At 40.0% G+C, this 26,618-nt stretch overlaps 1 protein-coding gene across 1 annotated transcript in view; it reads left to right on the plus strand.

Annotated features, from left to right (window-relative positions):
* scaf1 (SR-related CTD-associated factor 1) overlaps positions 1-25,088 on the plus strand; it is a 41,306-nt gene extending 16,218 nt beyond the window's left edge. The window contains exons 2-9 of the mRNA XM_028813608.2: positions 15,581-15,835; positions 17,160-17,284; positions 17,856-17,977; positions 18,148-22,611; positions 23,015-23,097; positions 23,216-23,497; positions 23,675-23,803; positions 24,217-25,088. Of these exons, the coding sequence (XP_028669441.1) occupies positions 15,581-15,835; positions 17,160-17,284; positions 17,856-17,977; positions 18,148-22,611; positions 23,015-23,097; positions 23,216-23,497; positions 23,675-23,803; positions 24,217-24,417 (5,661 nt within the window). The 3' untranslated portion in view covers positions 24,418-25,088. The remainder of the gene's footprint in view (positions 1-15,580; positions 15,836-17,159; positions 17,285-17,855; positions 17,978-18,147; positions 22,612-23,014; positions 23,098-23,215; positions 23,498-23,674; positions 23,804-24,216) is intronic.
* Positions 25,089-26,618: the final 1,530 nt, after the last annotated feature.

Here is a 26,618-nt window from a genome sequence, read left to right on the forward strand (position 1 = left end):
GTAACTAGAGTAGGGAGCAGGTTGAGGAGACCCTGGAGAGGTGGAGATATGCTCTAGAGAGGAGAGGAATGAAGGTCAGTAGGAACAAGACAGAATACATGTGTGTAAATAAATAATATTATAATAACTCAGGTGCCGCCGAGAGTGGCAGCCTTTTCAGCAGCTCAGTTTACGACTTTATTTTTCTACCTTTTATTTTTCTCTTTTTTTTATTATTTTGTATTGATCACTCCTATTGTGAATTTCCCCTTGGGATTAATAAAGTATCTATCTGTCTATCTATCTGAAGGTGGGTGAGTTTAAATACTTGGGATCAACAGTACAGAGTAATGGGGATTGTGGAAGAGAGGTGAAAAAGAGAGTGCAGGCAGGGTGGAATGGGTGGAGAAGAGTGTCAGGAGTAATTTGTGACAGACGGGTATCAGCAACAGTGAAAGGGAAGGTCTACAGGACGTAGTGAGACCAGCTATGTTATATGGGTTGGAGACAGTGGCACTGACCAGAAAGCAGGAGACAGAGCTGGAGGTAGCAGAGTTAAAGATGCTAAGATTTGCACTGGGTGTGACGAGGATGGATAGGATTAGAAATGTGTACATTAGAGGGTCAGCTCAATTTGGACGGTTGGGACACAAAGTCAGAGAGGCGAGATTGCGTTGGTTTATACATGTGCAGAGGAGAGATGCTGGGTATATTGGGAGAAGGATGCTAAGGATAGAGCTGCCAGGGAAGAGGAAACGAGGAAGGCCTAAGCGAAGGTTTATGGATGTGGTGAGAGAGGACATGCGGGTTATGGGTGTAATAGAACAAGATGCAGAGGACAGAAAGATATGGAAGAAGATAATCTGCTGTGGCAATCCCTAACGGGAGCAGCCGAAAGAAGAAGAAGACCTGAATTGTGAATGTCGTCATGAAGTACCTACCTTGCTCTTTAATGCTTTAGGAATAGGCTAATTTCAAGACCATACTGAAAAGTTTTTCATACTTGTCAGGTAGGTTTGGATTTACAGATGCTTCAAATCCTATGATGACATTGTTTTGTGTAGCACCTGATGGGATAACAGACAGTAAGAAAACAAACTTTTCTTATATCTTACACTACTGCATTTTGTCTTATCTTACTCAGTTGACACAACTCTATTCGTGTCTCTATAACACAGTGACAAAATAACATTTTATTTTACTTAAACTATGAAAAGGCATTTTTTTCTATGCAGAACTGCACAAAGTGGTGGTGTTTTTTTTTAAAAATTTGACTAGAATTTGTTAATGTTTTAAATTAATATACACAAATTGGTCCTTTTTATGTTTTGTGCTCACATATGCCTCCCAATTGAGTAGAGAAGGGGCGCTAATACAGGTTAAGTCCCGTTAGAGGGGATACCAAAGTAACAAAATTTTCAGAATAACGAGTACTTTTTGTGGGCCTGGACAAACATTCGTAGAACATCATGTTAAACGAATCTCATTTTAACAAAATGTAAATCTCAGTATAATGAACATTTTTTCCACCAAAAATGGCCACTGAAGAAGCTAATGTGATGCAAAAAATACTTAGTGCCACTGCTGAACTTTCCAGGCCGAGTCTCAGGAACCCTGCAACAAGTCGTTTCAAAGAGGGAGAAAATCTGTTGCAAAATTTCCTGTCTCAGCGAGCATGTAGGCGCAACAACATACAGGTATAGCTGAGTTCTGAGTCAGTGCTCCACCGAGGGACAGCGTGGGTAGTTGTGTGTAGATACCGTACTCTTTGAGTTTCATAGTGCTTATCAAATGAACAAAAAAATGTTGAGAAAGAAAAATGACGTGGCAATAGCATTTAATTCTGTATTTTCATACCTGTATTTCTATTTCAAAAAAAGTTACATCTGACGTCTCATTTTCATTCTGTGTTCATATCTGTATTTCTATTAAAAAATACATCTAACATCTCATTTTTGTTCTGTTTTCATACCTGTATTTCTAATTTAAATGGTTGCATCTAACGTCTCGTTTTCATTCTGTATTTTCATACCTGTATTTCTATATATAAAAAAAAAAAAAGTTATGTCTAACACCTCATTTTCAAATAAAATATGTTTACAGTTTAGGCTCGGAATTACCAGTGTGGCAGACACGGTCTGAAGAAGACAGATCAGGAGAGTGTGAGGAAGAGCAGGTTAAAGTCCACTTATGTTAAACATTGTTGGACAAGTACAGTATGCGTTAAGCCTGATCCTGTAGAGGACAGCTAATTGCTTTGCCCTTGGTTGACTGTTTACCAGGCACAGCAGAGCAGCTATGGAGTTGTCCTTGCACCGCTGCTGTTAGACATGGCGAATTGCCGGTGGGCCCTGTCACAATATTATACATATTTCCCCGTATTCATTATAACAAAATATCTGTTATAAAGAAATATTTTTATGGTCCTGTGAGTTTTGTTATAAGGGGATTCCACCTGTATTCATTTGATTTAGTTTGATGTGGAACATAAATGTATGGTGCTAATTAATTTAATTTTTGTTTGTTCAGTGTCTGTTTCATTGGGAAATGATTCATGAAATGAATGAAAAAGAAACAAACATAGATGCATATGAGGCACAAGTACCTTGTGGTGTAAATTGCAATTCAGAGTGATGATTTTAAACTCCCAGCTAAATAATAGTTCAGTAACAATCAGTCAAGTCAAGTCAGAAAGAGCAATGCAGGATTGACAGAGGCAGCAATAGTTCTGATTTCTTAAGGGACATTGGAAACGTATTCAGTTTGAATTACTGAATACAGAAGACTGCTATGAAAGGTCAAAGGGAATTAAAATGTTATGTTTCTGGATAATAATACGATATACTGTAAATACCCTGATGCAGTTTTTGTAGTGGCTGGTAACTTTAACCACTGTAATATATGGACAGTATTGCCAGCATACCAACAACACATTACTTTTCCTTCATGTGAGAAGAACACACAGGATCACATGTACAGTAAAGTGAAGGGAGCGTAAAAGGCTGTACCTCCTTCACTTTGGACAGTCCGATCATGTCTCTGTATTCCTGGCATACAGGCAGCTCCTCAAAGAAGTTCCCACTGTAAGGAAAAACTATTAAAGTGTGGACAGAAGAGTTTGAGCAGGAGCTTCACGACAACTTTCAGTGTACTTGGCAGAATGTTTTTAAGACAGCTTCTATAAATGAGGATTGCACAGTTAACCTGGAGGAATACAGTTTAGTGGTTTCCAGGTACATAAGTACATGCACTGACTTTATTGTGCCCTTCCAATCTGTCTAGGTATATCCAAATAATAAATCATGGATTAATTCAGAGGTCCGCTCCCCGCTTCGTGTTCACTTCAAGGCATATGCCTCGGGCGATACCAGTGAGTACAAAAAATCCAGTTACAATCTGTAAGGAGCTATTAGAGAAGCCAAGAAGAAATACAGACTTAAACTGTAAGGTCACTACACTACTGCTGTATGTGGTTGGAATTGGGAAACATCACAGGCTATAAAGACAGAAGTAGTGGGTCAACCACTGACAGCTGTTTCTCTCCGAATTCTATGCCTGCTTTAAAGCCCACAATACTGAGTCAATGTGCAGGAAAGGAGCTAGTGAGGGTTCATTGCCACCATTCATAATATCATCCACAGATGTGGAAAAGTCTCTGAGGAGGATAAACCCCAGCAAGACAGCTGGCCTTAATAACATCGCTGGATGTCCACTCAAAGCTTGTGCTTCAATCCTGGCTGATGTTCTGGCTGACATATTTAACCTCTCCCTTATGCAAGCCACAGTCCACACCTGATACAAAACATCCACCATTATTCCACTGCCAAAAAAGGGCAAAGCTAACTGAATGACTACTGGCCCATTGCTTTGACTCCTATAGTGATGAAATGCTTTGAGAGAATCATTATGAGCCATATTCAGACATTCATACCAGACACAATGGACACCCTACTGTTTGCATGTAGGCCAAACAGGTCGACAGAGGACGCAATTAGCACAGTATTGCATACAGCTCTTACACACTTAGAGAACAGGGACTGCTACACCTGATTGTTGTTTAATGATTACAGCTTGGCTTTTAACACTGTGATACCAGCTAAGCTAAACAACGAGCTCTCCACTTTAGTTGTGCCTACTACTCTGTAGAACTGGGTTGTGGACTTTAACAGACAGACTCCAGTCAATCTGGCTGGGGAACAACATTTCCAAAACAATAATCATAAATACAGAAACCCCACAGGGATGTGTTTTGAGTCCCATGCTGTGCACGCTGTTTACTCATGACTGTGTCAGTTCCCAGCATAACACCAGTATTATTAAATTTGCGGACGATACCACCGTCATTTGACTCATTTCTCTGCTATCTCCAGCTCTGTCTCCTGCTTTCTGGTCAGTGCCACCGTCTCCAACCCATATAACTTAGCTGGTCTCACTACCGTCCTGTAGTCCTTCCTTTTCACTCTTGCTGATACCCATCTGTCACAAATTACTCCTGACACTCTTCCCCACCCAATCCACCCTGCCTGCACTCTCTTCTTCACCTCTCTTCCACAGTCCCCATTACTCTGTAATGTTGATCCTAAGTATTTAAACTCACCCACCTTCGCCAGCTTTACTCCCTGTATCCTCACCATTCCACTGACCTCCCTCTCATTTACACACATGTATTCTTCCTTGTTCCTACTGACCTTCATTCCTCTCCTCTCTAGAGCATATCTCCACCTCTCCAGGGTCTCCTCAACCTGCTCCCTACTATCGCTACAGATCACAATGTCATCAGCAAACATCATAGTCCACAGGGACTCATGTCTAATCTTGTCTGTCAACCTGTCCATCACCATTGCAAATTAGAAAGGGCTCAGAGCCGATCCCTGATGTAATCCCACCTCCAACTTGAATGCATCTGTCGCTCCTACCGCAGACCTCACCACTGTCACACTTCCCTTTTACATACAGTATCTTGTACAACTCTTACATACTTCTCTGCCACTCCCAACTTCCTCATATAATACCATAGCTCCTCCCGAGGCACCCTGCCATATGCTTTCTCCAGGTCCACAAAGACGCATTGCAACTCCTTCTGGCCTTCTCTAAACTTCTCCATCAACATCCTCAGAGCAAACATTCCATCTGTGGTGCTCTTTCTTGGCATGAAACCATACTGCTGCTCACTAATCATCACCTCACTTCTTAACCTAGTTTTCACTGCTCTTTCCCATAACTTCATGCTGTGGCTTATCAATTTTATTCCCCTGTAGTTACTGCAGTCCTGCACGTCCCCCTTATTCTTAAATATCGGCACCAGTACACTTCTCCACTCCTCAGGCATCCTCTCACTTTCCAAGATTCCTTTAAACAATCTGGTTAAAAACTCCACTGCCATCTCTCCTAAACACCTCCATGCTTCCATAGGTATGTCATCTGGACCAACGGCCCTTCCATTTTTCATCCTCTTCATAGCTGTCCTTACTTCCTCCTTGCTAATCCATTGCACTTCCTGATTTACTATCTCCACATCATCCAACCTCTTCTCTCTCTCGTTCTCTTCATTCATCAGCCTCTCAAAGTACTCTTTCCATCTACTCAACACACTCTCCTCGCTTGTGAGTACGTTTCCATCATTATCCTTTATCACCCTAACCTGCTGCACATCTTTCCCAGCTTGGTCCCTCTGTCTAGCCAATTGGTACAGATCCTTTTCTCCCTCCTTAGTGTCCAACCTCTCATACAACTCATCATATGCCTTTTCTTTATCCTTTGCCACTTCTCTCTTCACCTTGTGCCTTATCTCTTTGTACTCTTGTCCACTTTCTGCATCTCTCTGACTATCTCACTTCTTCTTTGCCATCTTCTTCTTCTGTATACTCACCTGTACAGGTAGTCCCCAGGTTACGGACATCCAACCTATGACTTACGAACGAGGCCGCAGCTGTGACGCATGCGCCTCATTAACTGCCGCTCCGTCATCTTTGGCCGGAGGACGCTGCAAGTAGTGGCCGGAGGGGTGTGATTTAGCTGCTCGCGCAGTGTAGTGTCCCTTGGGCAGCTCTTGGCGGCAAGCGAGCGGTGACCCGTGGTCCATAGTCACTGGGGCCACAGCTATCGCTCATGTGCAGGACGGAGGCTTAATGGGGCGGTTCGCTGTTCGCCCACTACACCGCCGCAGCTACTGCTCCTGACTGGACGCAGGCTGGATGGAGCGGTGTAAGACGTTTCACTGCCCGCCCACTACACACGGCTCCCCCCGAATCGTTTTCGGTGGGCGGCTGGTAATGCTGCAAGCGGTGACCCGGTTGTGGCTGAACGGAGGCCATTGAGGGTGAATGGGGTGGCGAGGGGTAGCATTGTAGTGTGCTTCTGGTGGCTGCCTGTTGAATAGGGGTGGTGCTGGGCAATTCACTACACGCCTTTGGCCGCACCGTGTTTGGTCTCAGTGGGCGGACACATGCTGCAGGCTGCATACTGTAATGGAGGTGACTGTATGGTTGGTGGGTGGTGAACTGCCCCTCGCTACTCCCATTCATTCTCAATAGCAAGCCTGCTTATACTGTTTCGTACATAGCAGGAAGTTGTCTCTTGACAGTACACCAGACGTGCTGACGAGGAATGCCTGCCTGCTGTGATAGCTGTACAGTGCTGTGCAGAAGAGATCATCTTAACCTTTTGTCTTCACCCTTCAAGAATGTCTCTGAAACACAAATCTGATGCAAGTGCTGGTGATACAGTAAAGAAGAGAAAAACCATCACCATTGAAAATAAAGTAGAAATAATACAAAGGTCAGAGAGAGGTGAAACTCCATCATTCATTGGCAGAGCACTTGGTCACAGTCGGTCAACAATAGCATTTATTAAAATTAAGTACCTATTCTGACTTGCATACAAATTCAACTTAAGTACAAACCTACAGTCCCTATCTTGTACGTAACCTGGGGACTGCCTGTATTTCCTCATTCCACCATCAGGTTTCCTTTTCCTCCTTCCTCATTCCAGATGTCATGCCAAGGACCATTCTTGCTGTCACCCTTACTACATCTGCTGTAGTTTTCTAGCTGTCTGGTAACTCTTCACTGCCACCCAGTGCCTGTCTCACCTCCTCCCTAAACGCAACCTTGCTGTTTTCATTTTTCAACTTCCACCATTTGAACCTATGGCTCTGCCCTCACTCTCTTCCTCTTCTTGATCTCCAACGTCATCCTATAGACCACCATCCTATGCTGCTTAACTACACTTTCCCCGGCCACCACTTTGCAGTCTTCAATCTCCTTCAGATTTACTCTTCTGCATAGGATGTAATCTACCTGTGTGCATCTTCCTCCACTCTATTACGTCACCCTATGTTCCTCCCTCTTCTTAAATTACGTATTCACCAGAGCCATGTCTGTCCATTTGGCAAAATCCACTATCCACTGACCTTCTTCATTCCTCTCTTTGACACCATACCTACCCATCACCTCCTCATCTCCTCTGTTCCCTTCACCAACATGTCCATTGAAATCCGCTCCAATCACCACTTTCTGTCCCTTGGGTACGCTGTTCATCACTTCATCCAACTCACTCCAATAATCTTCTTTCTCATCCATTGCACACCCAACTTGCGGGGCATATGCGCTAACAACATTCATCATCACACCTCCAGTTTCCAGCTCATAATCAATACTCTGACACTCTTTTCACCTCCATAACACTCTTGGTTAATCACAGGCGCCGAGTGCCCGCCCCCAGGCCCCGGCTGCAGCTCAGAGCGGGGAGAAGGCGAGGCGAGACATGTTAGCCATGTGGAACTATTTCAAAGTGAATGAAGACGACAAAACAAAGGCGGACTGCAAATTGTGCTCAGCAAAATTGTCCAGAGGTGGCTCAAAAGGTAGCGCATTTAACACAAGTAATTTAATCAAGCACCTAAAATCCCAACACGACAACGAGTACAAAGAGTTTACCCACGCTTCTAAACCAACACAACCCACGCTGCAGCAAACTCTTGCAAGACGAGAGAAAATGTCCAGAGACAATCCACGTGCTGTGAAAATAACACAGGCAATTATCGAGTACATTGCATTGAGTGACCAGCCACTCTCGGAGGTAGAAAATGTGGGATTCCTGCGTCTCCTCCATGTTCTGGAGCCCAGATATGATGTCCCAAGCCGCCGCTACATGACTGACACGGAGCTGCCTAAACTACACGACTCCGTGAAAAAACATATCCACAGTCTACTGCAAGCCTCCTCTGCGTTTAGTTTCACCACAGATATTTGGACAAGCAGTTTAGCCCCGTGTCGCTAATTAGCCTAACCTCCCAGTGGATAGACGAGAGTTTCTTGTTTTTTTTGTTAAATTATATGACTAAAGCTGTTACCTGTAAATTTAAATCATGTTTTTATTAAGTATTCGGTATCGGCGAGTACTGAAATGCAAGTACTCGTACTCGTACTCGTTTTCCAAAAAAGTGGTATCGGTGCATCCCTACAAAATATCATTGGAACAGCACTCCCTGCACTAGAGGACATCCATAACACCAGAGTTCTCAGGTGGGTCCATAACATTATTAAGGACACAACCCACCTACTTCATGACCTGTTCATACTGCTACCATCAGGAAGACGCTTTAAAAGCATAGCAGCTAGAATATCAAGGCCAAAAGACAGTTTTCTCCCTTATGCCATCAGGCTTGTAAATAGAACCCATCCACTGCCCTTCCCCTCAGCCGTGCAGGCTAGTGCGTGTTTGGACAATGGAAGGCCATTTTGAGACCATATACCTGCAGAGCTTGCACTAAATCATTTATTTGTATGTGCAGTCTTACTTCTGTTTGTTTTTGCATTACTTTTTCACCTGAGTGTTTTTGTTTATTGTGTTTTCGTGTCTTTTGTTGTGTATTCTTGTTTATTGCTGGAGAACTCACAGAATTAAGATTTTCATTGTACTGAATATATAAAACAATAAAGTTGAAGTCTGAAATATCTGGATGCATACAAGAAACAGAAGAAAAGGCAGAATGGAGTGAATATCTTAAATCAGTGGTTTTCAACCTTTTTGTGAAGTGGACAGTTTTTTTATATTGTATGAAATGCTTAGGGACAAGATGAGTTTTTAGCTGCTTTCCCCCTAGCGTTTTGGGTGGCCCACAAGAACAGGTACCCCTTGGAGTTTCAATGGAAGAGCTTCGCAGAGACATTTCATAGACACCACTTTACCTGCTGGGTGTCAGTAATAGCAGGATTTATAAAATTTCCAAGCTTGTTATTGGATCTGTATCGAAGGAGTGACACTTCATAGGAGTGACATAAATACCGTATTAAAGGAGTGACATTTTATTGGAGACACCTACCACACACAACTGAAAGTACACTCGCCAAAAAAATCGTTGCTACCACTTGGATGGTTGGTTGGATGGTTGTCACTCCTTTGAAATTTATATCTGAGGTTTCACTCCTTTATGTCACTCCTATGACATGTCACTCCTTTGAATAGGACCGCTATCATTCTATGGACCAGCAGAAATCTCTTTGGACTGGTTACAGTCCATGGACTGGCAGTTGAAAGACACAGTCTTAAATTATTTACAATAATATAGGACAATGATTTTACTGTAACACATAAGTTTTTACTTTTTGATATTAGTTATGTAGCATTTATAATTAGTCTTATGTATATATTTTATATATGAAACATAAATAAGGTGAAAATTAAAAAACAAAAGGGTTACAGCCCGACTTGAACCACAGTGTTGCTGAACTGCAGTTGTACAGGCTACTTTCTGCGGGTTTCTACAAAAGCTATAATCTAGGCTTTAAGACTGCCTTCTCCAAATATTAGGTGCAAAACATTTTTGTGGATTCCTCTTATTTTTTTCAAATAAAATTAACCATTTAGTGAGTGTGAATTTTTGTTGGCCTGAATGCCATGACATTTATCTTTTAGTGAAAACAATTTTTTCTTAGGTTGTCTGCAAATAGGTAAGAATTTCCTTTCAGTTAGGCAGTTCGTAAGTCAATCAAGGATACATAGCTTTATATAGAGATAGACAGACAGGGGTAAATATATATATATTTGCTGTTTATGCATTGTGTGTGTATATACACCGTATATACTCGCATTTAAGTTTTCCCACAAAAAAGTCGGGGCTTAATTTTACCGTATAATTTCTGGTATTTTATAATGTCAGTCATATAAGTCAAATGCGGAAAACTTAACGCTATTGATCCAAGAGATTATGATATGCTAACGCCCTCCTGAGAGAGAAACCACGGAGCACACTGCCTTTTTTTTTTTCTTTGTATTGTGCCTACGTGACCACACGGTAATACCCAAACTATTCCGAAGCGATGTTTGCACTGATTTGTGTTTTTTATATCTCACACCCTTACACACCTTTATCGTAACAGCATCCCTTATCTATGATGGAGCATTCGATTAGAAGAAAATATGAAGCTGGTTTTAAATTAAAAGCCATTGAAATGGCGAAATAAATTGGTAACTGCCCTGCTGCAACAAAATTCTATGTGTCTGAGGTAGTGGTGCGAGATTGGAGGAAGCAAGAAGATGTAAAATAAATAAATAAGTAAAAATGTAAATGTATTATTGAACGGGCGTATAAGTCGGGATCTGATTTTCTGATCGATTTTCAAGTTTCAAGATCCGACTTATGCCCGAGTATATACGAGAGATATATAATATATACTGTATATATTGTAACAAGACCACTGGGTTGTGTGCCAGCCACCCAACCTGACCCAGACAGACATTAGAGGCACACTTAAAAGTCATCCCAGATGGAGGATCGCAGGAATCGTGGGAAAGAGGGGTCCTTTCATCGGATTGGCTGGCCCAGCACTGTTTCAGCCGTGGAATGGCCAAATGGGGGAGGCAGCTTGAAGGATGAGGTCTCCAGGACTCTACACAAATCCAAATCTTATTATGGGATATATCATCTACTGTTAAATTCTGCTCTGTACTTCTAAAATTTATATTTTTTATTTCTTACTATATTGAGGAATTGTTCTGTTCTGTGAACTGCATTGTATTGTATTGACCCCCTTCTTTTGACACCCACTGCACGCCCAGCCTACCTGGAAAGGGGTCTCTCTTTGAACTGCCTTTCCCAAGGTTTCTTCTATTTTTCCCTACAAGGTTTTTTTGGGACTAACAGTAAAAACCTCTTAAAAGCACAATTTTAATCCTGTTATAATAAGAAAAAAAATCTGTCTAATTGCAAATACAGGGTTCCCACGCGTCCTGGAAAACCTGAAAATTTTGAGGGTTATTTTTCAGTCATTGAAATGACCTGGAAACTGATCGAAATGGCCAAATGTCCTGGAAATAATCTTTCTTGTCCTGGAATTTTATTTCTGTTTTCGCTTTTTAATTTTTCTGTTTGAAACAGCTTGCTGTTCGTAAGTCTAGATATGATGACAGCTGAGCAGGTCGTGGCCTCTGCTGCGCAATGTCTCCACCTACTGAGACATGTATAGGCAATTATATTTATAAATGATTCTTTGACTGGTGGCTCATTTGATGGAGTATTGCCAAAGCCCCTCTTGCAGCATTGCAGAAATGCCAGGATGCGATATGTCCAATACCTTGATGATGAAAAAAAGAAGAAAAAGGAAACTGAAAATGACAAGCAAAGAGAAGAGCTCCGCTCTGAAATCACAAAAGTGGCAGCAAAGAGACAGAAAATAATCACTAGCATTGAGGCAATGCAAGAAGAAGCAGATGCAATGGCAGAGAAGGCTGAGAGAAAACAGGACATTACACTGCTCACAAAATCTAATGCCTATCGTAAAAGTGTTGCTGAAAAAAAGAAAGAGGTCATCGGTCTGGATGCAGTTTTATCAGACCTCAAGGAGCAACACCAGCATTGTTTCTAAACCTAGGCCTACACCAGATGTCTTTTTCATAGGTTACACTACAGTGACTTATAGATTGTTTTTTTTTCCAATATACTGGAGTTCAGGCTCTTATCCTTTGTTCCTAGTATTCTTTCTAGTTTAACCAAGTTTTCAACTCAGGAATTGATGGCAAGGCTATCATGATTTAAAATGGATGTATTTTGCTTCTTTTCCCACAAAGATAAGTTCTTTATTATAATCTTTGTCGTTGACTTATGCAAATTCTACAGCTGCTGTATTCCCAGTAAAGCTACCAGTTGAAAGTTAACTCTGACTTTGTTTTGTCGCGTGCCAATTTTTGCATATATTAGTGTTATAGGCATCATACACATGATATAGGCAATGAATTGGCTTTATGCAGTTTTGTTTAATACTAACATTGTACATAAATTTATTTGATACAAACAATGACATAATATGTAATATGCAAGTAACTTTTACTGAAATTAGGTCACTATGGTAGCCTATTTCATGGTGTGATCAACAGCTCTATACTGAACATTATGGAATTGCTCAGTATATGTCAGTGTTTGGATAGTTTTCCACAATCCAAGAGGCATTTATTTCTTTAAAAGAGTTTTGCAGTTTAAAACAGTGTGTAACAAAAAGAGGTCAAACAACTCCATTATATATCAGTGCATTAATTGGTGTTGCCTTTATGTAATTTAGCATATCGGTGACACTAAGTCCCTGCATAATCAAAGAGAAATTAAAATGGCGTTAAGCCTGCGACTAAAGTGTATGACTGTATGACCAGATCCTGTCATGAATTTCCGGAAAAAGCTCCTGGAAATGTCCTGGAAATGTCCTGGAAAATGATTCCTTAAAAAGAGTGGGAACCCTGAAATACCTTCCACCTGCCACATTACCTGTTAAGACAAATAATAAAATAAATTTTAAAATATTTGCGGTCTCTTGCCCTACGTGTACCATTACCACCATTCCTTGGTATCCTTGTTTGACTGAACCTCCTTTGACCAGCACTTTCTCTGTCGAACACCTTCCTGTAAAGCCCATTTTTCAGACTCGGGTGTCTTGTTCATCTCCTGTCCACTTTAATACTTCCTTCTTTGAAGGTGACTCTCAGTGTGCCTCCTACATTTTTACTCTTCCTTGTGTGTCGCACACGCTCAGTTCCTTTTGTGATCACGTCACTAATCAGATTCCTTGGAGGAGCCAGACACACACACAGATCTTTGCATTTTATTATATAGTGGGTTGTTCTTGAGAATAGAGGAAACAGCTTCCATTTACTTGTGGCGATATGGGTTAAAAGGTTTTAGTATACAGTGAATTATATCAGAAACCTCACTCATGCACTGCTATCAAATGAGAAATGAAGTTAGCATACCATCCGTAACTTGAAGGAATCTTTGAGCTTCTTCTTTGGTCATGCCTGATTATCTGACATTGGCCTAGCTGAATCCAGGATTTGTTTTGGGAGACAGGAGTCAAGCATTCTGATTTAATGTCCCATCTGTCAGAGTTGGTTTTGGAGCATCATGGCCTCACTGATAGTTGTCTTTGACTTGGTAACAACACTGGATTTTTTTTGTGGAAATCAGCATTCAGTCTAGTGCTGTACAATGTCTTAAGTTCATATTGTTATTTCAAAACATGATAGTGTACAATGCCATCACCTTGGGTGTGTAGAGATAAAGAGATTCTTCTGGATTATGAATAATTAGCTTCTCTACCAATGTACCGTGGAAAGTGTCTACACTGGGCTGTGAGGGGTGTGGTGGGGAATTGTTGTGTTGGGTGTTTTAGCTCAGAATGTAGTAATTTTGTTGTCTCACAGATTGCTACAGCTCAGCAGATGTAGTGGTATTCAGTAATGTTATTACAGTGATTGAAAAGTGATTCGTTCTAAGTTCATATAAAATTACTGCAAATTACAATGCCGTATTGGCATGAAACACTAAAAATAGATCTGCCGCCTCATAAAATGGATTTCAATAAATGTCTACCAACGGGATACTAGAAGTTAATTGCTTGTACTCACTGAGACACAACTTCCTCAGCTGTTCCCTTTCTACCACCTATTGATCAAAAAGTAGCAGTTTTGCATGCATTATAGAACAAAAACATATTTCATTATGTTAGATCATGGCTTGGCTTCAGTATAATGCATAATGTGCCTTTTCTTATAATGCATGCATGTGACATGCTGTAAAGAGCACATAAAGCTGAGTGTTGATTGGTATTGTGAGCTTGAAATGTGCGATGTACATGCAGGTGGTCAATGGCACTGGCTTTTTACAAAAATATAAGACACTGCTTTGATGTATAGTGTAGTCAGTTTATTTCAGGTGTATATCTTTTGTACAGAGTACAGTTACATTTCTTTTGTAGCAACCCTCTTTGTAGATAGACAAGAGAGGACAACGTGGACTGTGGAAGAAAAAAAACAAAGGTTTAGTCTTCTTTAAGGTTACAATAAAGATTAAAAAAAAAGAATAGTGTATTTAAGTGATGTCACAGTAAGAAAAGACGTAAGCTGTAACTGTTTATATCCATGACTGCCACTTCCTTGTTGTTATGGCTGCTCTGGTGTATCATTCGGCCCCAAATCGCTATTGTGATTTGCGCACTTTTGCTCGTTTCAGTCCTGTTCATTACTTGGTGACCCTTCCAACTTCCACAGCCTGCTGTGCCTCCTGTTTTTAACTCTTTGTCTCTTTGCATAGTGAGCCAACACCGGGCCCTCTCCTGTGACCATCATTGGTTGCAGGTAGTCATTTTGTCACTATGTTCGTGAGGCACCAATCAGGATGCCTTCACTCCATCATAGTGCATTCCAGCTAACCAAGCTAAGCATGGGAATCTCACACGTCTTCCTGCTGCAGATTTGAGTGTCTGACAGCATTCTTGTGAGACGCGCAAGATTTATATTAAAAAAAAAAAAAAAGTAATGGTTTTGAAATTGTTTGGAGCCAATCGATGGTGTGTCCCTCTAAACAGCAGTGGATGGTATCATGAACAAATGGCTCAGCCCTTATTACATTTTAATGAAATAGGGCTAATGAATCAAGTTTAGAAGCAGGGTAATATGGAGATAAATAATAAAAAAGGTCAATGCAATAATACAACCCTTTTTGACCAAGTTTAGGAAGGGATGTGTTCCCATTCCATTGCAAAGGACAGTTGCATTTATCTGGTCTTACAGCAGCCTAAAGCTACATGTGGTAGGACATCTGAAGAAAGAGGATCTTCTAAGTTGCTTTCCAATTTATGGAGTCAGATACCTTTGTCAGTTAATGAAGGATTTATATAGGTTGTGCTGCTGCTCCCAGCATTTTTCTTCTATTTGTTGTTCTACAAAAATTTATGTTGTTAGTTCTTTGGGATCTTCTAAAGCCTGCATGAAGGTACTGTTGACAAATGCAAGTACTGACTTTAATAGGAAAGTTATGCTGGCAGTTATAGTTTTCTTCTTGGTTAGCGAATAATCTTATAACCAGAAGGTGTTTGAGTACAAGGAAGCGGTGATCTTCATAGGTCACTCTGAAATTGCAAGTAAGCAGCTTGAGGTTCAGTAAAGCAAGTGATCCCTGCAAGGCACTGTGTGCCAAAATTAACATTTTGTTATTCAGTAACACACCACATTAATAGTCTACGGTATGAGTTGTAAGTATTACATCTAATCACTTAAAAATAAAAAAATATATTTGTCAAGTTCCTACTAATGTATCTTCCAAATCTTGTTGTAGATGGGTGAAAAGGGGTTTCGGACACCCCCAAAAACAGAGTCCACCTCCCAAACTGGTGAAAATGCAAATGCTTCACCAGTAGAGGGAGAGTCTGAAGAACAGCAGAACTCGTCAGAGGAGGAATCAGTGCAGCAGAGGTGTCGCCGTGAAAGGGGATGTGAGCAAAAACTCCAGCCAAGCTGCAAGAAGAGTGACTGTGAAAATGAATTGAAATGCAAAATTAGCAAGCCTCTTGGAGATGGAGAGAAAATTGAAGTATGTAGTGTTTTTTTTTTGTTTAGTTTTGTTTAGTAACAAGAATACTCATTCACTGCATTAGGCTGATTTTCGATTGAAGAATGTGAAACCTTTACATTCCCATATCTCCCAGAAAAAAGGAGTCTTCAGGAAAATTTTGGTCAGAGATTTTTACATGTGTATTTTGTCTTTCCAGTGGATGATATTATGCTTTTAAGTAATATTATTTAATTCAAATTAATTTGTTTCTCATTTTCATTGACTCTCAAATCCAGTTCACTGTATTTCAGTGAAAACCTTTTTTTTTATTTGAACAGGTTAAGGAATGTACAATTAATTATATAATCTTTTAAAATCATTTTATAGTACCCAAATACATGTGCATGTGTATATTTCAGTGTTTTGCTACATGTTCTTTTATGTTTTCATTTTAGCTGTATTTGTGTATAGTGCCCCAATCTTATCATTGGGAAGAGTAATTTTTAATATTTTTTCGAAAACTGTAAAGGATAGCTAATTCTTTGTTTTTCTTCAAGTGCGATACTTGATTTTTTTTAACCTTTATATAAAATTAAAAACATGTTTGGTAAATTAAACATTTGATTCATTTAATTTTTGAACTGAGATTTAATTTGAATTATGAACCTAAAATCAAAATATGATTCAAACCATGAAATCTATGATCCATAGTACTCCCTCTTTTGATAATGAATTTTTACAATATACAGTATTTCAGCGAGATGAATACAGTTAGTTCAAAGTAGGCTTGAGCAGGATGAATAAACAGCATATAAATACTAAAAACCTGTGTTTCCTGCTCTGAATCAGCTGGCAACATGAATTTGATTATTGGATTCTTAGCCGTTTCCTCGCTTTTCTCTTCTGTTCATTACTTTGCTTTACTTGTATTTATGGGTGGGTACACTTTTTTCACCATAAATAAGTTCTGCTTATTTGATTTTTTTTTTTAATATCTACTGCTGTTGTATCTATGTGGACACTGGAAATAAATCAGTGTAATGCATTCTTTAACAATATTAATTAAACAGTACTGTTGTACAAACTAAAGACAGATTGATTTTACAACTAAAACTTCCACACCATTAGTATAATTTCACTTTAGACTGTAGCCTCATCTCCTTAGAAAAAAAAAATAGTACTTCAAATTGATTTAAAAAAAACTTAAAACACATATTATATATGCTTAGGCTAATGGAATTCAGCTGTTCAGCAGATGTTTGTCTGACATTGAAGATATAGGAATATTACCAATGTATTTGTGTCTTTTGTAGTGTTAAATTTATGTATGAAGTATGAAATATTTTTGTTCTTTTTGGATTAGGAAGGGGAACTACAGAAAGAAATAGCCTCCCGGTTAACAGAAGCCATTCTTTCACTCTTGAGTTTATGCTCAGTTGTCCCACATACACTTCAAGAATTTTCCAGGCCGGACCTGGATTTTGACTGGTGAGTGTAAGTTTGAATGTAGTGATGCCGGAAAGGATACTGTTATCAGAGGCTGACATTAATGCTTACTTACGAGAAACTCATTTTACTGATACATTTCCAACTTGCCTCTCATGGTCCTTAGTATAGGATAGAAGGGGCAGTGAGTGATCTGTAGTTATCACTTGGCTGTTTATAAGGGTAGGGCTTTGGATACAAAGACAACCTTGGTAATGATGCCATCTTGTAAACTGTATTATTTGTTGTAATCTGTTGTTATACTATTACAGATATGATAAAACATACTGAAATACTTGCATGTTTATTTTCCCTGAGAATAAAGTAACTGCTGATGTTTTTTTAGTAGAGGTTTTCTATGTACTCAAGACATTGCAAAACACAAAACAGTTTATTTAAAAAAGTAATTGTCACTCTATATCAGAAAAATGACTGCTACTTTAAATATGTTCAACAAATTCTAATCTTCATTGTACAGTTTGCTGTTTTCTTTATTACCAGTGAATACATATATAGGTATAGTTATTTGCTAGTAGAGGTGGTTTTAAGTTTTTTCATTATTGTTTCTTCACAGTCCTCAGTGTGAGGTAGCTGAACTTCAGCTGGTAACAGAAATTCAAACAGAAGAAACATCCTCACTATCTCTCCTCTCCTCTTCTGTCCCATCATTCTGCAGGACAGATCAGACAAAATCAGGTAAATAAATTTTAAAAGTATTTTTCGTACTTAGCTAATACTGCATTTCATATTTTCATGTTATAAATGTCTTGTATATTGATATTGATGTGGTTTTATTAAGAAATGATTATTTTTGTGTAAAGTAAGTGTAAGCCACTAAGTGTTTATTTTTGCCTACCCGATTCTAGCCATCTTGGGCTTCTGGAAAATCACTGATGGGAGATCATCATCTTTGCCAGAACAATCCTTGGCGCTGGTTCATCCCTGGATATCTCATAATGACGCTCAGACAAGGATACAATCATGCAACTTTCAAAAGTTATCAGTTACTGGAACTAGAAAATCTGAGAACAGCTGCAGGAAAAAGAAAAATGACTGTCAGATGACCAAAGGAATTCCATGCTTGATTTCAAAACCTAAAAAAGACAATAGAGGAATAATTTTTAATGATGGACATGTAGTAGATTTTGGAGTTCAGTTGGGGACTGGAGATGTCCATAAAGAGAAAGGAAGCAAGGGTACAGCATTGCCCTTATCATCCTCTTCCACCGCTAATTCTGAAGGACATTCTAATCGCAGTACATCAATTCTTTATTCTAATATTGGGGAAAGAGGAGAGCCTGTTTCTTCTACTTCACCTACAGAATCATCTGTATTACAGCAAGGAGGAGGTGATGATTCTGGTTCAAGTTCTGAAATTGAATTCTATGATCCATTTCATCCAACAGATGAGAGGGAAGGAGAAGAAGAAGAAGAAGAAGAAGAAGGAAAAGAAATGTATGACCCTTTTGAGCCAACAGGCTCAAATCCTAGTTCTCCTGAAGAAAAATCAGACAACTGTGGTGAAAAGACTGATCAAGATAGTAATGGCAGTATTAGCACTGGGGAAGATGAGACAATGGATACAGAGACTGTTGAAGACACTGATGCTCATTTAAAGAGAGACAGCAAAGGAATAGAGGATTATAACAGAGATACCCGGGATAATGAATCAGAAAGAATTAGAGAATCAGGCAGCAAAGTTTCTTCACCCTTAGTAAAAGAAGAGGACGAAGATGGTAGTGATGATGATTCAGGAACAGAAGGGTTGTCTCACTTAGATAGGACAGGTGGAGAGAGTGAAACAGAAGGATATACTTTGGAGGTATTTGGAATTGCAAAAGATAGGGAGGATTTTTTACCAAGCAGTTCTGCAGTAAAAAACAGTTCTCCCGCAGAAGCAGATCATCCCGATGAGGAAGAGATACAAGCACTTGACAGAAGAGTAACAGTTACTGCAAGAGACTCGTTCAAATTAACTGACAAAACAAGTCCAAGAATGTCACCTGTACATGTTTCATTGCCAAATACAGCAGTGGAAAGTGAAGATGGAGATATGGATAAGAATATGCTTAGGAAACAAACTGGGAGAAGCATTTCTAAATCTAGTGGAGTTGTCATAAGCAAATTTCTAGACTCTGATTCGGAAATTGAGGAAGGAGAAATTGTACCAGCAGATGATGACCACAATTTGAGACTCCCTAGAAGACTGTGTCATCCAGTGCAAAGCCAGTATTCTGGAGGACATTTTCAGACACCATGCCGATTAGTTACAAGGCCAAAAGAAACCTCTCTTTCTTCTCCTTACCATGGTAAGGCAGTAGGTATTATTCGTGTGCTTGAAGGCAATGACTTCATCTCGATTCATGCAGAAGAAGAGGATGGAGTAGTTGTTGGTGGGGATGAAGAAGATGGGGGAATTGGAGAAAACACAAGAAGTCAGCTAGTTGAAGATGATGGGTTTGGGGCATGGAGAAGGGGTGTTGGCATGGCTGACTTGAGAAGAAAAATTGTCACCCGTAGGAAAGAACGGTATAGACCACGTCCACTGCCTACTTGTACTTCACCCTCTCAGTCCTCTCCTACTTCTTGTAGCAATTTAACAGCAGTGGTGCTAAATGCTACTGGTTCTCATGGGCCTGTTACTAGTGCTTCAAATGTGACAGGGAGTTCAGTAGAGGACATCACTGTGGATGGAGGCCTTGTTACTTCTCATTCAGCTGAAGGCCCAGTTCATGATGGCGGTAGTAGTCATCCTCAGAAAAAACGAAAGGAAACTTTAAGTAAAACAATTTCTACTCCAAAAAAAGAAGAAGGAAGTGATCGCAGGGAAGGAAAAAACAAACGAGAAAGCAAGAAGAATAAAAAGCGAGCAAGGAGTGAGACTAGACAGAACAGGAAGGGAAAGGGGGAAAATGCAAGTAGAAAACGAGGGAAAAAGGAGAAGGAGAGAAGGAGAAGCCGAAGTAAAAGCAGAAGTCGCAGCAGTCGAACAAGAACACATAACTTTGTTTCCAATTCTCGTGACTCATTTAAGCATCGTTCACGGTCATGGTCGACCCCATCTGGCTTTGGGTCTATTGATCGTGGATCTAATAAGAGAAAACCTAGAGAAGAGAGAGATAAGAAGAAAAGGAGAGAAAGAAGCAGCAGCCGAAGCCAAAACAGGGGTGACCGTGAAGGAGATCACAGGAGAAGAAAAAGGCACAGAGATAAGAAAGAAGAGGAAGACACTAGAAAGTCTAGAAAAGGAAGAAAAAAGAGCCGAAAACGGAGTAGAAGTAGGAGTTCAAACCACAGCCATAGCCAAAAGCGAAGAAGATCCAATTTTACTGAAAGTAGGCTTTCTGAGAGAGATAGGGACAGAGAAAGAGAGAGGTTGAGCATTCGTGATGGACGCCCGGTAGTTCCTCCTTCTATTCAAGATCTCAATGGCTCAGACTTGTTTGCTATCAAACGCACCATCACTGTGACAACCACCACCACTACTACTGTCCCACAGACAAGCACCTCACCAACAAATGAGAGATCTTCTGAATCTGACAAGCACAGATTGGAAAGGGGAGATGGAAAATCAAGTAGTGGTATCTTTTCCAGAGTTCGCGATTCAAGCAGTAGCAGAGCAGACCTGAAAAGCAGGAGGGAGCGGGAGCGGGAGAGGGAAAGGGAGCGGGAGAGGGAAAGAGAGAGGGAGAGGGAGACACGACATAGAAGAAGAAAAGAGAGTCCACTCTCATCTGCATCTCCTGCCTCCACCACACCACGTTCCCGCACATTAGCATATGATTCAGAAGGCTATTCAGAAATAGATGATGAGATGCTACATTTGGGAGGAGGAAGGCACAGGAGAAGGAAAGAAGAAAACATTAGCATGAAGGTTAGAGAAAGAGAACGAGAAAGAGACAGAAAACTAGACACACAAAGCCCAGAAGAGGAGGAAATTCTCTCTTTAGATGGGGAAGAGATGGATATGTCTGATTACTATCAAGAAGATGAGGACCACTCTTTTGAAACACAGAGTGATGAATTGAGAGTCAGGGACACATCCATTTCTGGTGAACGCAGGATTTCTAAAGCAGAACCTATTAAGCGACAACACCAGAAGATCAAGCAACGAGTCAGCAGTTCTGGAAGCCACATGGCTGACCTTCATAGCACTGAAGGGCTGAGCACGGCTATTGCTGTTCCAAGAGTGACTAAATCCTTCAAGGGTATGAAAGCAACAAAGCAGAAAGTAAAAGTCCCCAAAAAAAGTTCGGCTGCAGGCCACACAGTAGGACACAAGGCAAAGCTTCAGTCTAAGGTGTCTGTGCTAATTAGAGAAGGTGTGAGTAGCACCACTAGTAGTACCAGCACAAAATCCTCATTACTTGCAGGAAGTGTAGCTAGCCTGCCATCATCAAAGGATTGTTCTGTAACTCCTGGTGGAAGTTCAATTGCTGTTCTTTTCTGTCGTGACAAGGAAAGCCGTTCCCCATTTCTGAAACCCAGTGCAGTTTGTGACACGGGGGCCAACAGCAAAGGTCTGCTGCCACCTCCTGGTTTAGAGCGGGAAGGTAGAAAGATAAGAGGAAATAAATCAAACAAAATCTCCAAGAGTGGCAGTGGGAAAAAGGTAAAGATGGCAGCATCATCCACTGGTGGAGAGAGTGATAGGACTGGGGTTTTCATAACTGTGACTGGAAAGCCAAAGAAGAAAAAATCTCGCAGTTCATCTTCAGTACAGAAAGATGATGGGATGCGTGGTGGATTTAAAAAATCTAAGGCTGACAGTTGTAGTGGGCAAGACATTGGCAAGAGTAAATGTATCGGAGGAACCTCTTCTAACACTCAAGAGGAAGGACTTGGACACAGCATAGGTGGGGTGTCATGGTCTGAGTCAGAGGGCAAAGTAAAACCACCTAGCCCACCCCTTCCTCCCCCAATGCAAGTTTCACCATTAGTTTCTGCCATTGGCCTCAAAAAAGATGCACAAGATTTAACACCAGACTCTCAGACAGTTGATAGTAGTTGCAAGACACCAGAACCTAGTTTCTTGTCTGATGAACCCTCTTCTCAGAGTCGAGACATCAAAGAGGAGTCAGAAAAGAGAGAGGGAAGTTCCGAAAGCTTAGACAGTGGCACTGGACTCCTTGGAAATATTTTTGATGGGAGTAAGGCATGTGTAATTGATGATAAAAAGGTACCTCCATTACTGACAGCTTCTGACTCTAGTCTTGCTCAAGGAGAAGCAACATCTTCTAAACCAAGTCAGACAACACCTCCTGGTGCAGCGATAATGCCATGGAACTTACAGACTGGTGTAGACTGTGCAGCAGGTGGAGTATTGGCATGTGAGTACTTACCTTTTTATTTCTGTCTCTTGCTGATAATCTTATGTCATCTAAAAAGATCTAATTGCTAAGTGCATTTTCCCCTACTCAGATTTGCCTTATAAACAAAAGAATGAAATTAACAGTGTTTCTTTTTGTTGGTTATTATTGGCAGGAATAGCAGGCATGTGAGGCACAGTTTCTTGTGTTCAAATTTCTCACAGTTGTCATCCTGATAAAACCACCATTATGCTGTCTCTGAATTATTAAATGTTTGCCTGATTTGCTTGTCTGCTGTGCCCTGTGTTAATCTTTTTACAGTTCAGAAGTATTTCACATAAATTTTACTTATATATGCAATGAAAAGCACATTATTGGACAAATAATAAATTAATGATATGCAATTCATGTCATATTGTTACAGTGACAGCTCTGCTTTTTAAGATGGAGGAAGCTAATCTTGCCAGCCGTGCCAAAGCCCAAGAATTTATTCAGGCAACTAGTCAGGTATAGTATTTGTCTGCTTCCTAAATTGTATATCATCCTTTTTAAGCTTTATACGATTCTTTTAGGATTTTATTAATGGGTTGTATTGTCTTTTTTTTTTTGTTACTTAATTTCTCAGATTCTGTCTCAAGCCAGTAAAAACTCCCAGGCTCCTATCAGTGGCTCGTCCTCATCAACTTCGTCATCGTTGATCCCACCTTCTGCACCTGCATCACAATATATCCTTCATAGTTCTTTACCACTTATGGGCAATACTCAAAATTCTCCTCACCTTCACCATGTCTTGCAAACTCCGCCTCCTTCAACTGTCAATGATTCACAGCTAATGTCTGGAACAAAAGGAATACTTACCTCAGATGAGCACAGATGGACAGATGTAGAAGGCAAAGATTCAGATAAGGTTAGCATATTCCAGTCCCTGTATTTAGTGAATTAAACTTCCAGATTTTTTTTTTTTATTTAATTTTTATTTTGGCACTCATGTTTACTCTTCATAAAGAAGGTAAAATAGTTTTAAATCCTTATGTTCTAACACTTTTTGTTATTGTTTATTCAATTTTTGTATTGATTCTTGCAGTACCTGAAGAAATTACATACACAGGAGCGTGCTGTAGAGGAGGTCAAGCTTGCCATTAAGCCATATTACCAGAGAAAAGATATCACCAAGGAAGAGTACAAAGACATTCTGAGAAAGGCTGTACATAAGGTCAGTTTTTCCTTTGTCTTAATTTAGCAAGTTATAATCTGTAAATCTTTTGGCATGTGGAATGTTAACAACTATTTAATTAAGCATGTCTCGCCTTTTGCCCCAACCTCCCTCCATATAAATTTCATAAAACTATGAGGAAGGATTCTGTTTCGTGGACCATATGAAGTTTTTTTCCTTAGTGAAGATTCTTAAATTTTGTCAGATAAAATAGTACTTAATAAAAACAACTTGTTCTCTAAAACCAAATATTTAAGCCTCTTTCTGCTCTGGATAAAACAAAAATGTATCCCTGCTTCTTAAAAAAAATTGAATGCAGTAGTAACTATAAGGTTGTTTAATTAGTTTCAGGTTCTTGATCCCACAAATAGCCAGGCTCCTCAGCACTGAATGCCTTTGTTATTTGATTTCAGATATGTCACAGCAAAAAAGGTGAGATCAATCCAGTCAAAGTCAACAACCTGGTTAAACTTTACGTCCAGCGGTACAAATACTTCAGGAAACATGGACGAAGAATGGATGATGATGACAGCTCTAGAGGCAGTGGAGGGGCGGTAGGGGGAGGTTCCTCAAGCACTGATCTGCTTGGACTGCCTCCACTGCCACCAATGTAAGACTTGTCTTTGTTTGGGTGAACTTCACAGAGATGCTGCTCCTACTCAAAGTAATCAATCACAGTGGGACTATAAAGGATTATTGTTAGAGCCGGAAGGTGCTTTAGAAGGCAAGTTTCTCTGCACATGTTCTTTAAAATAGGCACCTAGACAAGGAAATATTAGCAAGACCTGGTGAGCGTGCTCAAGCCACATTTTGTCGTGTGGCAATCAATTTTCTGAGATGATCACAAGTAATCATCATTTTTTTGATTCTGCAGTGTATCATTCTGATAGATTTTTAATTTAACTTTATTTTTTAAGTCCCCCAGTGCATATTCTTGTTTTGTGAATAGGAATGGTCTTTTTTTTATTCTTCCTGTGTATCTACCTATACCGGAAGTAATAATCACCTGTCTTTGTAAAAGGATGCACAGCTAATAAGCAAGACCACATACACAAACTCTTGCAGATATTTAGCTGTGTGGGGGCAGATCAATTTTGCTTTTTTGGAATTTAAAGTTATACCTTTCTTCCTTTTTAACCTTCTGTACAGTTATTTAGGGAATGGAGGAAAAAGACAGTATGTCAAAAAGGGACAGCAGAAATGCTTCCACCCTGTGTGACATTTCTGTAATGCTGTAAAATTGTATGATTGTTATCCATTAAAGAAAATCATAAATCTTTTTTTTTCTACTACTTTGTATTGATTAATTTCTCTTTCTATGTGGCCACTCAAGAATGATGCCTATCAAACTGTCTTAGATGACTGAGGAGTCTACCCCTTGATCAACAGTGTGTACAGGAGGTTTTGTTGAAAGCTGCTTCAGCAAATCTGGGTTCTTCTCCCTGTCTTTATGTTGTTTCCTTCTTTTAAGAGTTGTAGTCATTCTCAAGTTTAAGTGCTGTCTCATGAATCATGTAGCGCCAAAAAACTGTTCAGTAGCTTAAGTCTCCCAGATATTAATACTGCTTTAAGAGTGTCTTTGATCTGATCCTATTGCTACTCCAGTTTCTGTGACCTTGACTGATTTAGATGTAGAGGACATGTCTTGGGAGATGGAAATCTGATATTCAGATTCCATGGCCTTTCCAATTAAGTTACTCCAACAAGAGCATGTCTTCAATGCTGATTTTCTTTGGTAAAGACTGGAATTGATGTAAATGTTCTTCCAGTTAATGAGGAGGGTTTTTTGGAGGCAATACTGATGGATCCTTTCAGTAGTTTTAAGGTTACAGTGGTAAGTAACCCATGTCACCCTGACTTCAAGACATGCTGGCATAGCTGATTCTATGTTGAAGTTCTTCCTCAGTGGTTGCATTTTAAGGCAGTTCTCTGGCAAGGTATGGAACATGATCAACAAACTCCATATGTAGTAATTGCTGACGGCTCAACTACCAAGCAAGGTCCATCTTGGTAGAGGATCTTGATGCTGTGTGGCCGTTGCAAGATTTTTTTGTATTGCATGTGGTTTGTGAACATAGTAATTTTTGAATAAATGAACTTGGGTATTGTGTAGACCAGGGGTCTCCAACACGTCGCTCACAAGCTTCTGGTAGCTCGCAGCCCCTTTCCAAGTAGCTCACTTAAGTGTTAATGAATCCTACATAAAATTGAAAACTTTATTAGCCAAATTAGGGGTGGGCGATCTTTCCAAAAAATCATATCACGATCCACAATCTGAATTGCAATCTATCTTTTCAATGTGGCATACACATAAGAGAATATCCGGACTCAAACTCATCAAGACCTAAGTAACACTTTATTTTAAATATCAAGTAAAGTTGAATTCAACTGTTCTCCCGTTCGCTAGCTAAGCGGAGTTAAGGAACACGCCACGAAGCTGGCAGGTGAGTGAGGAAGGCCCCTCCCCTCGGCCCGCTGCCTTTGTCTCGGATTCGCGCAAATAAATCGGTACTGCAAGCAAACTATGATACATAGTGAAATGAGAGAAGTCGCAAAATCAACCAGAATGGTCAAGCAGATTAGAGAAAAAAACCCAATCTAAATCTGTTAAGTAGTTCTCTCATGAAAAGCGGACAAACAGAGAGACATTGGATTTTATATATTATATATTGGTAAACCTTCAAAATAATGTGCAGTTAAAGTCTCAACAGCATTCTCAGCATTTCTGGAGCTTAGTAGAGCCAGATAACTATAAGAATCTTCACCAAGCAGCTCTGAAAATGTCTGTTTTGTTTGGATCTACATACCTCTGCGA

This window comes from Erpetoichthys calabaricus, chromosome 11, assembly GCF_900747795.2.
Source record: "Erpetoichthys calabaricus chromosome 11, fErpCal1.3, whole genome shotgun sequence".
Lineage (NCBI taxonomy): Eukaryota > Metazoa > Chordata > Cladistia > Polypteriformes > Polypteridae > Erpetoichthys > Erpetoichthys calabaricus.